At 46.8% G+C, this 14,812-nt stretch overlaps 1 protein-coding gene across 1 annotated transcript; it reads right to left on the bottom strand.

The window, feature by feature from the left end:
- Window positions 1-84: 84 nt before the first annotated feature.
- On the bottom strand, window positions 85-14,410 carry tarbp1 (TAR (HIV-1) RNA binding protein 1). The gene is made up of 29 exons (XM_028988833.1): window positions 13,497-14,410; window positions 12,460-12,557; window positions 12,315-12,384; window positions 12,086-12,234; window positions 11,566-11,618; window positions 11,378-11,475; window positions 11,155-11,290; window positions 10,976-11,072; window positions 10,803-10,892; window positions 10,487-10,643; window positions 10,044-10,313; window positions 9,694-9,791; window positions 9,439-9,597; window positions 8,990-9,189; window positions 8,334-8,562; window positions 8,013-8,201; window positions 7,523-7,722; window positions 7,292-7,363; window positions 7,091-7,211; window positions 6,846-6,956; window positions 6,615-6,767; window positions 6,429-6,515; window positions 5,618-5,838; window positions 5,458-5,539; window positions 5,200-5,368; window positions 4,894-5,073; window positions 3,434-3,558; window positions 1,632-1,768; window positions 85-644 (listed from the first exon to the last, which is right to left on the bottom strand). Exons 1-29 carry the CDS (start codon window positions 14,362-14,364, stop codon window positions 482-484), a joined length of 4,782 nt encoding a protein of 1,593 aa, XP_028844666.1. The 5' UTR covers window positions 14,365-14,410; the 3' UTR covers window positions 85-481.
- Between the last annotated feature and the right edge of the window lie 402 nt (window positions 14,411-14,812).

Genomic DNA, 14,812 nt, shown 5'->3' with positions numbered 1-14,812 from the left:
CTGGGAACAGTGGGGTCTCTATATCTGATATGACGGAGGAGCGCAGATCTGTTTAGAACCACAACGAGCTTCTCAAAGCAGAAATGACGGTACAAAAAAAAACAACTTTATTGCATTAGAATAATTGCATTATTAGTGGAACACAACTGTACATCTTGGTATTCGCACTCATAAAAAAAAAAAATGCTCAGATTGTAAAAGAATAAAATTGACCAATCAGGACGTCACAGTGACTTGTCAGGGTTTGTAATGAGGAACCAAGCCCTTCTCCCGTTGACCATGAATGACAGAATAAACGCGTGGTCTAAAAGCGTATGAACTGTGATTAGTGCAGCAGTGGGGTGGGGTGAGGTCGAGGTTGAGGTCGAGGTCGAGGTCGAGCACTGGTCAGCCAGGTAGCGCCGTGGACTAAATGCGTGATGGCTGGATCTTTGGCATGGGGCTGCTGGGCTCCTGTCCATGCGGGAGGGGCGGACAGGGGTCAGCGGCTGGGTGGAGGGGCCTTGTGCTGGCGCGTGTACTCCCACACCAGCAGGGCGGCGCTCACGTGCACGTTGAGGGAACGGGTGACCCCATGCTGCGGAATCTCCACGCACACGTCCAGCATCTGCAGCAGGTTGGCCGGGATACCTTCTCTCTCGTTACTGAAGAGACAGGGATGGAGAGGAAATGTTCGCTATGAAGCAACAAACTGAGACACTATTATAGTGTACGGATCACGTAATTTCCCCCCCCAAAAAACAGTAGCATTTTATTTATTTATTTTTTATAATGTCCTTAAAACCCCTGCTCTACTTTATTGGATAATTATGGATAATTAAATAAAGGACTCTGTCAGTGAGACTCGACAGTTACGTTCCTGTGATGCATTCTAGACATCTCAACTCAAAATTATATTTATATATTTTTTCTATTAAATCCCATGGAGTGGACTTCATCGCTTGAAATAAACCTCTGCACGCGGCTTAGAGCAGGTCTGCTCGGGGCAGGTCGGGACAGGTCTGCTCGGAGCAGCGGGAGCCAGTCATGAAGACACAGCCCTGCAGAGCGCGCCATCAATTAGCCTGATTGAGTTAAAGAGCCGCGTCAGCTCCCTTGGCGGCCCTGAAGGAGAGAGAAGGCGCACTGGTGCCAGAATGTTTTCTGTTTATGTGCTTGATAGTATGCGTGGCTGTATGATTTATACAGTTCCTCAAACTTCTCACATATTTGGCTTCAGAGTGGAGCCTTCCTTTTCAGCTAGCTCTTTAGCAGTGGCCACTAAATGACAGTTGGTCTGCTTATGGTTGACTGCTATTCTGCCGCTAATGTGTCTAAGAAGCAGCCAACAGGTCACTGTTATAGGGAGGTCCAAACATGTACAATAAAAAAGTGATGTATTGGGGCATTTGCGGAGCTGTTCTAGGGGTGCGTGGTGAGAATATGTTGAAAGCCATCAATGCTTTTAGGGACTGTTCGCATGAAGCATCTTTTGAGCTGTGTGCCTGTCATGCCCCACCACAGGAAGCCACCACCGTTCTAGTATGCGCAGCATTTATATTGGATGGTCCTGACATAATATATAAACCAGCCAGTGAATGTTGTGGGTTGCTGAGGTTGTTCACAACGATGAGTAAAGTTGGCGGTCCTACCCCAGCAGGAGCAGTGTCTTCTCTGGAAACTTGAAGTCCTGAAGGTTTTGACTGTTTGCTGTCTGCTCAACCCCAATAATGCAGTAGCCCTCCCTCTTCTTTAGCTGTAGGAAGTCCACCAGCTCCACAGGCTTAACCTGAAAGGCAATACAATGCTCACAACCAGTTTGTAATACTTCAAATGGCGTACGCCTCTACTGGGTGGGCAATTTATATGGATACACCTTAATAAAATGAGAATGGTTGGTGACATTCAATACATTTAGGGTGGTAGTAGCCCTATGGGTAACACACTCGACTATGAACCAGAAGACCTGGGTTCGAATCCCGCTTACTACCATTGTGTCCCTGACACTTAACCCTAAGTTGCTCCAGGGGGGGACTGTCCCTGTAACTACTGATTGTAAGTCTCTCTGGATAAGGGCGTCTGATAAATGCTGTAAATGTAAATGTAAATTTTATAAGTGGTCAGAAACTTGTAAATAACTCATGAAAGAATAAAGTTACGTCAAAACCAAGCACACCATTTTTTTTCTTGTGAAATTACCAATAAATTTGGTATGACCCTCTTCCTATTGAAAAAACAAAAGTTGGATCCAAGATGGCCGACTTCAAAATGGCCACTATGGTCACCATCCATCTTGAAAAGTTTGCCCACTCACATATACTAATGTGCCACAAACAGGACATTAATATCACCAACATTAATATCATTCCCATTTTATTAAGGTGTATCCATATAAATGCAGTGGTGGCCTAGTGGTTAAGGAAGCGGCCTCATAATCAGAAGGTTGCCGGTTCGAATCCCGAACCGCCAAGGTGCCACTGAGGTGCCACTGAGCAAAGCACCGTCCCCACACACTGCTCCCCGGGCGCCTGTCATGGTTGCCCACTGCTCACTCAGGGTGATGGGTTTCACTGTGTGCACCGTGTGCTGTGATGCTGTGTATCACATGTGAAAATCACTTCACGTTTAAATGCCCCACCCAGTACATAAAAGCAAAACATTGATTTAAATAAATAAATAAAAATGTGGGCTTAAAAAGCCGGAGTGGTTAACATTATTACTGTGCACCACCCTCACGATTCCACCACATACTGTGTTTTATAACTATACCTCATTATTTCAGTTAATAAACTGAAAATCAAGTCTATGTATCACGAGTTATTCCTACAATACCAATAACAAGTAATCATTTTAAAAACAGCAGGCAAACCTACAGCATCCAGCAAATCACTATAATCACTGCTACAATCAACCTCTCCTATATCTTGGTTTGAGCACTGCTTCGATGCACTGTTTCTATTGGTTGCGTGTTAATGCGCGGGGGTCAAAGTTCAACAATTTTCAACTTTGACTGTGGTGTCAGCAGAGGCTCAATATGTGCAAGGTATGATACGTACAATAATTTTACCTCTTCATTTTATTTCATTGTCACGACATGGTACAGATCTCTTTTCATCTGGCTGACATACTTGGCTTGTTTATGTGCAGTCGTCTCATGGCCCTTTACAGCCAATCGATGGAACACATGGTGACGCACCAAGTAAACAACGATGAGCGGGTTAAGTGTGGACTTCCATGGTGGAGTGACAATACAATCACAGCCAACGCTTGAGCTTGAATGCTCCTTGAAAGTTTTGCCTATCTTTTTAGTTTATTACAGAATGTCACGTATGTTATTGCATAGTCCTGTGTCTTCAGTTTTTTTTCTATACTGTAAAAAAAAATGCAAGACCCATTAAAGAGTAGGTGTGTCCTGACTGGTTGTGTGTGTGCAAGGGTCGTTTTGTTCCCTCACCTCCAACATCGGAAGCCAGAGCTCTGATGAAACGCTGAGGGCCTGGAAATGCTTGTCACCAACATGGCGGAGGCTGTCCAGCACCAACGCACTGGCCCCAAAGATCTCACATGTCCTGCACAGACCTGCAACCACACACACACAAACATTACCAAGCAGCTCACACTTGTGTCCATACAGGCATATCCGGGGCGAAGGTGGAGAGTGGCACATGCACACATTAGCAATTTGGCGGATTAATAATTTATTTTTTTGCGGGTCAATATTTGATTATAAAATGGGTGTCCTTTTCAATGCACCCATAAAACACGGTCAATCAAAACCACAGAAACAAACTGATATGCAAGTGGCCAGCCTAAATTACATCTTTTATGATGGATGCCTGAGCGTATTTGTTCAAGCGTCAAGAAATAGAAACGATTAGTTCTTGTGCCACATCACTGTTTACCAAATCAGGCCGGCAGAACATCACAGCTGACCCTAGCAACACGGCCCAGTGACACGACAGCGGAAGGTCACAGCCTCACGTAGTACAGTTGCCTGGCCAACGGACTCCGGCAGAAGTACAGTCCCACCTCGAGCAAGGGTCAAGTCAACAGCTACACACACCGGCACTTTGACTTTGGTTTAGAACAAATCAAGAAAATGTTTTAGAATCTGTGTTTTTAAGAGTTTTAAGGTCTCTAGCAGCAACATTAGCAATAATAATATTATGAAGTGTATCTTTGATTTGTTGGAAAATTAAAATAAATGTTATAATTGGACAAAACTTATATGATTGTATGATTATAACATGAAGGGAGTGGTGACTCAAGGATTTTTTGTAGTGCAGACAGGTGGTGGTCTAGTGTTTACGTTGTGGACTATAAAGACTCTGAAATGAAGATGGGCTTCCCAGTGATCAAGAACCACCACTTTTTACCAAGAGACCCCGTCTAGATGGGTTCTCAGCATAATTCAAGAATTATGTTTGGCAAAGTAATGAATACTATTACCAAACGCTCCCCGACTTACTACATTATTATATCTGGCCAAGTTTGTTATTCACTGTTCTTCTGACAGAAAGGGAGAATTAATTAATATTGAGATATGTACTGAATGTTGGGGGTGAAACAAATCATAATTACGGATACATTTTTATAACAGCCAGAGTGCAACCAGTCCTTCTTGAGAACCTATTGAATTTATTCTGAAAGTCATCAAAATATTCTCTAGATTCCTCTCATACATAATGGCAGCTAGTCCATAAACAAATGTAAAGCCTGAAAAGCTGTCAGAAAAAGTAAAAGCAAAATTCCACCTGAGTTACTGTACTCCACAGATAATCAGCCAAAATACAGAGCCTGTATTAGAAAAAAAACTCCACAGGAGTGAGACATTATCTCACCACATTCAAATTCAGTACCACAATAACAGGCCCATGCAACAAACAGAAAGGAATAGCTGTGCCACTGTCATACCCCCTAAATTAGTTGGTTTATCGATGAGTGAGGCAACAACCAGTAGGGCAGTGTTCATCTTGCCCAGACGCTGTGACCTCTGCTGGGCTGCCAGAAGGGGCTCCTGTTCCTGGATACTCAAGTTCCAGGGCATGATCTTCTTCTGCACCTCAGCCCAGCGCTCTTCCTGCTCCAAATCATCTGCATCAAGAATACAATAACAATGAGGAATGAACTCATCACCGAGCACAACAGCACTGCTGCTAAAATGAGTTGCTTTTCTGAACAGATTTCTCATTCTGTCGGTTTTTCCCCCTCTGGTGCTACCTCTGTCCTGCTGGATCCAGACTCCACACGCCTGGATGAGATCCTGCCCCGGGTTCCTCAAGGGAAGCTGTGGATTCGGGGAAAATTCCACCATCCTTTCAAACTTCCATAATGGAATCCATTCATCATCTGACAGCTCTGACAGGCTGGGAAAGGTGTAGAAAATGGTCTAAAAAGAAAGAAAGAAAAAAAGATAAAATATGGTCAAATTTTACTCTGGCAATTGAATGAAAAGATTTGACAGGTATTACATCCCACCTCCACACTGTAGTCTCTCAGTGGATGAAATACACTGAAGAAGAAATGCGCCTGTATTCTCAACCAGTTCTTCATAGCGTTCCTGTAGGGAAGCAGCTCAAGTAAAACGCAGCATCACACTTATCCAATCCTGAACAGGGTTTAGTTATACCATACGCACCCGGAGTTCTGCATGACGTCAGCCTGGTGTAGGCAGGCTTGGACCACAGTAGCCAGGCCTCCAATAGCACTAGAACCGCCCAAGGCCTCTTCAGCTGCACTCCGGGCGCCCTCCAGGCTCCAAACTTTTTTCAAGGCCAGCAGAGCATACAGCCGAACACTGAAGTTATGGCTGAAACATGACTGCAGGATCACCTCCAGAGCTCTGCTCCACTGACCCACCTGAGAGAAGCAGAGAAGAAACACTAGTGCCCAGAACAGCACAGCTCAGTCCCTCGGGTTAAACAGTCAGGACGGTTTTACTCCAAAACCAATCTTTATATCTTACAATTCATTTATAAATCAATACATGATTCATTAATAAATTAAACACAGCTGTGTTTTGTTTACTTCCTGTGTGGGTCTGACCTATGGCACAAATGCAAAACTCATCTAGCCAATCCCTACATAAAGATGGAGACGAACAGTGATGGTTTTTCAGGTAGATTTCAGATGATGCATGTTTATGCGCTCAAAGCCTGAAGCAACGCGCATGCAGCTTGTAAAATCCACCACGACCAGATATTTAAAAACACACAGCACCGTGTTACACAAGGTTCACAGCACTTCTAAATGCATTTGAATGATCAGTGGAAAAGTAAAAAAATTATCTATAGAGACACCAAAGCATTTTATTTAGTTCGCAGGCTGTTTTATTAAAAAAAAAAAAAAGGCCAGATCATCTCCCTTTACCACACTTGTTACCAAATGTGTGCTTATATGCCTGCAGAAGTTCAGGGGACTGATGTTGTTGGTGAAGTGAATAATCTTGCCTTGTCTTGCACTTTTGGTAGGAGGATGTTCATATGCACCAGCACAGAGAGGAAAGTGCAGACGCTGGTCTTTGTTTTCTCTTGATCCTGAATAAGAAGAAGAAAAAAAAAAAAACATAAAAGCACAGCGTAAGCCCTTTTACTTGATTATACATCTTTTATTCGCATAAATGTTCCATTTCTCACCACACTGAAGCATTCCCACAGCTGCTCCATACACGAGGGGTTATTATAGAGTATCAGCACCATGGCCCATTCGATCAGGTACTTCACCGAGGCCTGGTTGCTACAGAATGCCGCCTCAAACACACGGCCGAGCACCGTCCCCACCACAAACTCCTGCAGCAGGACAGGGAGTGGCGTGGGGGGATTAGATGACAGAAGAAAGATGACAGAAGGAGACGAGACTTCACTCACCGTTCTCAGTTTAGGCAACAGTAACAGCACTGTCTGCCATACCCGGTTCTTCACACGGTGCTGCAAGGAGTTGCTATAGTAACGTACTTTAGATTTGGCAATCTCTTGATCCTGAAAGAGAGCGAGCACAGCGAGATGAAAAAAACTAAACAGGAAATAGAGAGGAGGGAGGAATCAGTCAAGAGAACACGGTTACATGCCGCATGTATCAGAAGAGATGCACAGATTTAAAAAAATGAAAACACCTTCTCCAGTAAGCGCAGCAGCAGAGCCTCCATGAGCGTTTGGTGCAGGTGGTTGTGGGGCTGCAGGCGGCTGAGGAACGCCACGGCACACACGCGAGGGAACTGTTCGTCCCTGTTATCACTGGTGTGGAAACACAGGCAGAAATCTGTATGATCCGTCTCAAAAAGAAAAGACGGAGTAGCACAGGCTCCGTTTCCCACCTGCTGACGGCGGAGTTGGCAGCACACGCTTCCCCAAGCTGCTCTACGTAGGTCTGAACTTCCTGTATTAGCCTATTAAGAGAGAAGTCACTCATTAAAAAGCCAGACATATAGGAAGAGACCTGCACACAAAGTTCATTACATACTCCAGTAAATGCCAGCAAGCATTTGGGTTCAACTACCAAACCGGATTCATTAATATTGAATGGAAAAGAAAAAAAAGTGCGCTACCTTTGGTCCCTTCTGAAGACTGGTCCATACAGACAGGCTTCTGTCAGGATGTCCAGGTGAGACATAGCGCTGGAGAAGTGGCCATCAGCCCCGCTTTCACTTTCTGACCCAGACGGCAGCCAGATGCAGCAGCACTGACGGATCAACACGTTGAACACTCCCATTTTGGCCTGACCAAGCTCTATTAGCTCACCGGCAATCTTAAGCATTAAAAAAATAAAATAAAACTATTTACAGACACACTGAACCCTCCTCAACATGAAATATATAAACAAATGACTATTAAAGTAAGATGATGTGAAATAATCATTATAGAGAAGCCACTGAACTAAAAACAGGACCAACATCTCTGCAGAGGTTCCAGAGCTCAGAGCACCCACTGATTCTGCATTTATTATACATTATTCTGCATGTGCAATGATTCATGATGCTAAAACTGCATCATGTGATTATACTGTCATATGATAAGAGATGTCGTGTTTCGCCTCACCTTGTGGAGGCTCTTGGTGAGGTTGGGTGCTTCTTCCTCTCTCAGCTCCAGGGCCCCACGCCCAAAAGCCACTTGTACAAACGACTGCAGCGTGGACCAGAAGTCACGGGCATTACCGCTCAACCCGAGCACCACTTTCCATGAGGCGGTCACTGCCTCTACACAGAGAAACTCTTCACACACTGCCACCTAGTGGGGAGAGAGCAACGTCACCAAAATGCACTGCTGTGATGCTGTGAGTTCATGACCTTTAACCCACTTATGAGTCCAGGTCAGAACTTGTGTGTGTGTGTGTGTGTGTGTGTGTGTGTGGTAGCTCACTTGTGGCAAAACAGATGCCATGAAGTCCAGGAGGGGAAGCACCAAATCGCTGGGCAACAGACCCAGAGCCTCCACAGCAGCCTGAAGGGCAACACAAGCCTTAGAGGCCTGCTGGGAACCTGAATGGGCAGCAGACCTCTGGAGGAAACCCAGACACGTCCACTGGTCTCGAATAAAATGCGCTGCTATGCGGCCCCAGTCACGGAGGAACGGACTGTCATCCACAGTGCTAAAGGCAGACAGAAAGGCATACATTAATATTAGGATAAAGTTTGTTTTACACTATTCATATTAAATCATTATATTGGAAATATAACCTTGACTAAAAATGGCTCTCTATTCTTTTCTATTCCAACCACTCAATGTCAATCATTTGTTCTCAACACGCCTTCTTCAGCATAAACTGTCTGAGAACAACTGCTGTGGACCTAACCCAAGTCACAAGTGGGTATAAACTTGTTCAGTTGATTGTTTAAAATTATTGTAAGATGATTACACTTTTGACAGTCAATAAGGGTTTTGGTAATCTGAAATTGATTAAAATGTGATCAGTAATCTATTGAAACCCATCCACTGAGATTGAAGTGAGAAAAAAAATCATTTCTACAGTCTTTTCCAGAGACTCCAGCAGGAGAGGACAGGCCGTGAGCTCAGACCTGTCTGACTGCTGCGCTGCTGGTTTCACTAAGGGCTGGTTAAAGTGCTCAGGGCTGAGATGGAAGTAGTCACTCAGGAAACCAAGGGACAGCATGGCCTCAGACTGTGGCTCCAACACGCCACCCTCGGCCACTTCACACAGCAGCGACAGAACCGCCATGGCCACAGCCCGTGGCACCTGGCCCTGAACAGTAGGAATCTGTGTGGGGGGGGACACACAGGTATACGCCGTTGTTAATGCCGATATGTAAGATATGCTTTCCATCCTCTCAGTGGCGATCAAGCTGTGTATCAGGTAGCCCCCACAGTATACTGAGTAATATATGGACGCATGAGGCCGTCCCTTTCATGCTACTAGAAGATGTGTTTTGCTAATAGAACAATCTGCAGTTGGCCAGTTATGTATACTTCATAAAATTCGTGCTGAGTGGATGGAGTGGTGCACTACCTGCTCAGTGGGTTCAGTCAGGATGCTCCTGCATGCCTGTATAAGTCTGGGCACCAGGCGGTCCTGCACGCTGCAGCGGTACCATTCCACATGGCTGAAACGCAAAAGCGCCTCCCGCAGGAGAGACAAATACAACCCGGCACGCTCCACATCACACACCTGCCAACACAGCACACACATTCGAGCTGGGACATGGAGCAGCGTTTGGGGGTGTGGAGAGATAGAGAGATAAGGGAAAAGATTAAAAATGCTTGCCTCCTGCAGCTCCCCGCTTAGCCTGCGAGCGAGGAACTCCTGCACCTCCTCCACCGTCTGCAGGACTAGCGTCTTCATGGCAGCCTCCACCCAATCATCTACGTGCAAATGATGCATGGATTTTTAATACTGCACATGCAAACGGCCTTAGGTCAACACGCACTTAGTAACGTAATTCCATATCAAACCAGAATAATGACGTATTTTAACACGATGAAAGCAGCTTTGGCTAAATCCCGATTGTGGTCACGATGTTGTCTTCTGGAACCACGAGACCAGATTGTGGACTTTTGAATCATGATTTCGCCTTGGCTTGAGAAAAATGTCCTTAAAAAAAGTTATACACAAACCGTTCTCCGTTTCTGCGCCTAGGCCGCCGCGCCTGCGCTGCAGTTGGAGGAGCCGCAGCAGCAGTTGAAGGCTCCTGTCGCTCTTGCACACTGGGAGGTACACGTTGGTACTCAGCCTGCGCAGGACCTCGAGTAAGGGGCGTAGGAGCGTCTCCAGCCTGCCGGCCGCCTCCTCCTCCCCGAGTCTGGTCACATCCATGTCTGCAGACAGAAGGATGGCACGAGCCAGGACCTCTGCTTCCCCGGGGTCTGGAAGACTGTCTGCCTGATCTGTACATAAGACAAGAACGCACAACGCTGCACAACCTTTGCAGACCTGACATTTGAATAGATCTTTCCAAATGAACATGGCCTTCTCAGTCCACTAGCAGCACAAACGTTAACTCTGGTTTCATGAGGAAACATTACATCATCTTTCTTCATCCCCTGTGTTTGGGTCCCACCTGTCATGGCTGGAGCCACAAGGAAAACCTCCAGTCGCTGCTGAACGTATGTGCGCACATTGATGATCCCCGTCTCCGTCTGGTGGCGTCCAGGGGCATCTGGATTTCCAACCGTGGGTGCGAACTTGCCCTCGTTTTCCAGCAACCACTGACACAGCTGAAGAAAAGGACGAATAAGCCCCTAAAAATATCAAATGCACTTTCTAGAAATAGAACAAAAGCTTTCTGGTCCAGTAACAATAGTTCTAGTTCCTGTTAGTAACAGGTATGGTGGAAAGTACACAAAAAGAACACACAACTGATGAACACGCCCAACCTGATCCCAGAGAACTGTGCCACGGCACAGGGACTCATCTGAACGGAAGTGCACCAGGAAGCCAAAGATCTCATCCAGAGTCACGATGGACTGTCGACATTAAGCACAAAAAATGTACACTGCTGATAAAAGACAGGACGACTGATGAGATGCGGACAGTTCTGGTGTCGTACCACATCTGTCAGGCAGAGAGCGCTGTGCAGCAGAAAACACTGAGCCGCTCCTCTGAGCAGCACTTGGTGAGTAATCATCGTACAGCACAGCACCTCCCTAGAAAAAGCCACATGCAAGAACGTGTAAGGCCTCCCCATTATCAATAAATGTGGTATCCATAGGGTGCCAATGCCAATACCTGAGTGCATGTAAACCTGGCGGGCCTAAAAGCGGGCGGGTAGGGAGCCGAGCGAGAGCTTGAGCGAGGAAGAGGAGGGGAACAGCACACCAGTGATGGGAGCCCAACCTCTGAAGCAGCTGCATCAGCACAGCACCTGCGGCACATGGCAACCAACGGACGGGATTAATACATAAAAAAAATACATAAAAGCCAGGGCGATAAACAGGGCGACCCGACGCACCTCTGCACTCCTGGGGTAGGCTGCCAAAAAAGGTCACCATAAACTCCTGTATTTTGAGTCCGACCTCTGGACATTCCCCAATTTTCTGGCTGGGTGATCTTAAAAAAAAAAAAAAGAGGGGAGTATAACATCATCAGCACCATTAGCTCTGACAGGATAATATATTATTTTGAAGTAATTAAGTTTACCGGTGGAAGAGTGAACTGTCAGCCAGAGAATCCATGAATGGGCCTACAATGAACTGAAAAGAGTATTAAAATTAAATTGTAGTATTAATGTAGTATTAATGCATTTTACATGCACGCCTGAATGCTTCTGTATTATGATGTACATATTTTGTTCAAATATAAAAATAAACATTTATATCATAGTTAATTTGAATATTGTGATCTTTTACATTTACAGCATTTATCAGACGCCCTTATCCAGAGTGACTTACAATCAGTATTTACAGGGACAGTCCCCCCCGGAGCAACTTAGGGTTAAGTGTCTGGCTCAGGGACACAATGGTAAGTGGGATTTGTACCTGGGTCTTCTGGTTCATAGGCGAGTGTGTTACCCACTAGACTACTGCCACCTCTATCTATCCTAAATACTTGCTTTCATGCACAGTTAAGAGTTATAGCGCAATATTTTCATACACCAAGTGTTGTTATTGGGGTCATTCATTCTAATCCTTATAATAATCCTTATGATTTGCTCTCTGACCTGAGCGTAAGCCAAGGCAAAGGAAGGCTGCTGCAGCAGGTTCAGCTCCATCAGGTGGCGAACCCCCTCCTTCACCACCGCCTGGTTCTCACTGCGGAACATGCGCTGGTATGCGCACAGCAGCCAGGAGGGATGCACCAGAGCCGGGCCTGAGAAAGCAGGCAAAACGGTCAAAATAATTATATTAATAATAATGATGATGAAACGGCATCGGCCGCTCGTTTCTCACCTTCATCACCACCAGCTGTTGTGATGACCAGAGTGTCAAGCCTGTTAAGAACAGGGCGGATCACATGGATCTGTAGATACAAGAACACACTGGAGAACACACTCGGCCTTACAAAACTCACCATTGCACAAGGTTGATATTTTACCTGGTTCTCTTCCAGGGTCTCCATGACCAAAAGGTAGTCCTCCCAGAACAACCTGAGAGTTTCCTCTTCACTGGGGACCCACCTGAAGTAACAGTCATCTGACAAAAGGACCTCTTTCATTTATTGGGCATTTCACCACCATGTATCTACATCGATCAGTTATAATTGGCGAATATCAGTCACTATCTTGTTAAAAATGGCATTTGGCAGAACCTCAGCCCTAAAACAACAACAGTTCCCACTCTAAAATTCCATGGCTTTTCCATGACCTCCTATACATATAGTATAAAGAAATGTCCAATATGCTGAGCAGAAAAGGGGCATTGGAAGGGGTTCTAGAATTCAAAACTGCATTTATGTCCTTGCTGTTGAATATCGGCAGCATGGCGTGTTGACTGGAACAAACCAAAACCTCAAAATCCTTTAGTTTATCACTTTGGGTGAGCCAGTCGTTAAAATTCTTTTTTTTTTTACTGTAATGACATGCATGGACGAGACTTTGCGTTGCGTGTTTTTAGAGCCAAAGAAATTTTGAGCAAAACACATCAGGTTCTGGCTACTGCACTATGTGCAATTTACAAAATGTAGTATATATTTTTTGTGCATTATTCTCTGGGTGGAAAAAGCATGAGAAAGGGGAGGGAACCTTTCCCCTTAAGACGTCATAAAGGGACAAATTCCAGATCAGACCGTCTTCAGCCACCGCTCTCTGAACGGTGAATCAAAGTCCGAAGCACTCTTTACACCTAACGCCATTTCCAGCCACTGCAGGACCATAGACAGGCTAGGGGAACTCGTATTAATGTTAAATAACCTCGCAAAGTTAATTTTTCATAATAGGGGACCTTTATGGGGGAATTATTTCAGCCTAAATGATACCGTGTCCGTCCCCCTCCTGCAGAGGGGACGTTTAACCCCGCGGTGGTGATATTTAGGGGCCTTGCTACTGGTTCTCTCCAGTAAAACCCTCATGGGGCCATTGTAGGGGATCGTCAGCTTTATTGTCACCATGTGTCGCCCCCTGCTTGTGTTTTTACCTCCTCCCGGCGGGCAGGGACCGAACTGCTGATTCTGCGCCACGGCCCTCCTCAGCAGGTACTGCGCGCGTTTGCGGGCCACGTTGTCCCCGTGCGTCAGTCCGGCCTGGACGGTGGTCCAGAACGCCGGAGAGCCGCGCAGGTCCGCCCGGACGCCGGGGGAGCTTGCGGGGAAGTACAGGTCGGACAGCGCGGTCAGACACAGCAGGGCGCGCGCCGGCGCGCGCCACCGGCACAGCTCGCGCCAGGCGCGCCGCAGCGCGTCGTCCCTGCGCTCGCCGCGGGACGCGTTCAGCAGCGTCAGCAGCACTCGCAGCAGCACCTTGGCGGCCCGGGGCTCGGGCAGCACCTTCACGGCCGACAGCGCGCAGGACAGGCACGTCAGCGTCAGCTGCGCGTCGGAGGACAGGCGCGGCAGCAGCACCGCCAGGACCTCCACGGCCACGTCGAGGTGCAACTGGTCCTGCGCATGCGCGGCGGCGCCGTCCGCGTCCTCGCACTGCGCAAGCGCGGGCATGGTGAGCAGGGCGAGTTCTCTGGCCACGTCGGCGCCGCACAGCGCCAGGCAGCTGGCCAGCAAGCCGCACACGGCGTCGGTGGTGCTCCGCTGGGACCGCCCGACCCCGCCGGTCGCGGCGGACGCGGATATTTTGACCAGCAGCGGCAAACACTGCTCCAGTATGACGGCCTTCACTTTGCTTAAAACCTGCTCCCCGTTTTCTGACGCGCCGACGCCGTCGATGAGGAGCTTCAGCGCCTCGATCTGCTCCGGTTCCGGCCAGGTGTCGGGGGTCCAGCACAGCGACTCCAGCACTCGCACGACGTCGGGGCAGCGCGACAACACGGCGGCTATCGCGACAGACGACATGGTCGAGCTGCACACCGTCTCCCGAGCAGCGTGGGCAGCCTGACCCCAGCTGACCCGGAAGTAAAAGACTTACCCGACAAAACAAACACGGATACAGTATTATATTACATTTAATATCATTTTATACAAACGCCTTGAGTCGTCAGGACAAGTGGATCGAACAAAACAGCTGCTTTTTGTAATTAATTTTTACTGTTTGCCTATTTTTTTAACACTACAGCTGCTGCAAGATATCGAATGCATGATCATCTCACCACCCACCCCTACATTTCTTATTTTTCACCTTCAAAACATTATGCACCTTACTGCTTCTGTCATGTACATATGTATAAGTTATTTATATCATTGTCCATAGTGCAATTTAAAGAACGCTGCTCCGCTCTGCCTTTTAAATTGCCCCTCTGGGACAAATCAAGTGTTTTGAATTTAATTGAAGTGTAAGTGATTG

This window comes from Denticeps clupeoides, chromosome 8 (assembly GCF_900700375.1).
Source record: "Denticeps clupeoides chromosome 8, fDenClu1.1, whole genome shotgun sequence".
NCBI classification, from domain to species: Eukaryota; Metazoa; Chordata; class Actinopteri; order Clupeiformes; family Denticipitidae; genus Denticeps; species Denticeps clupeoides.
This window is presented reverse-complemented; position numbering and strand designations above follow the sequence as displayed.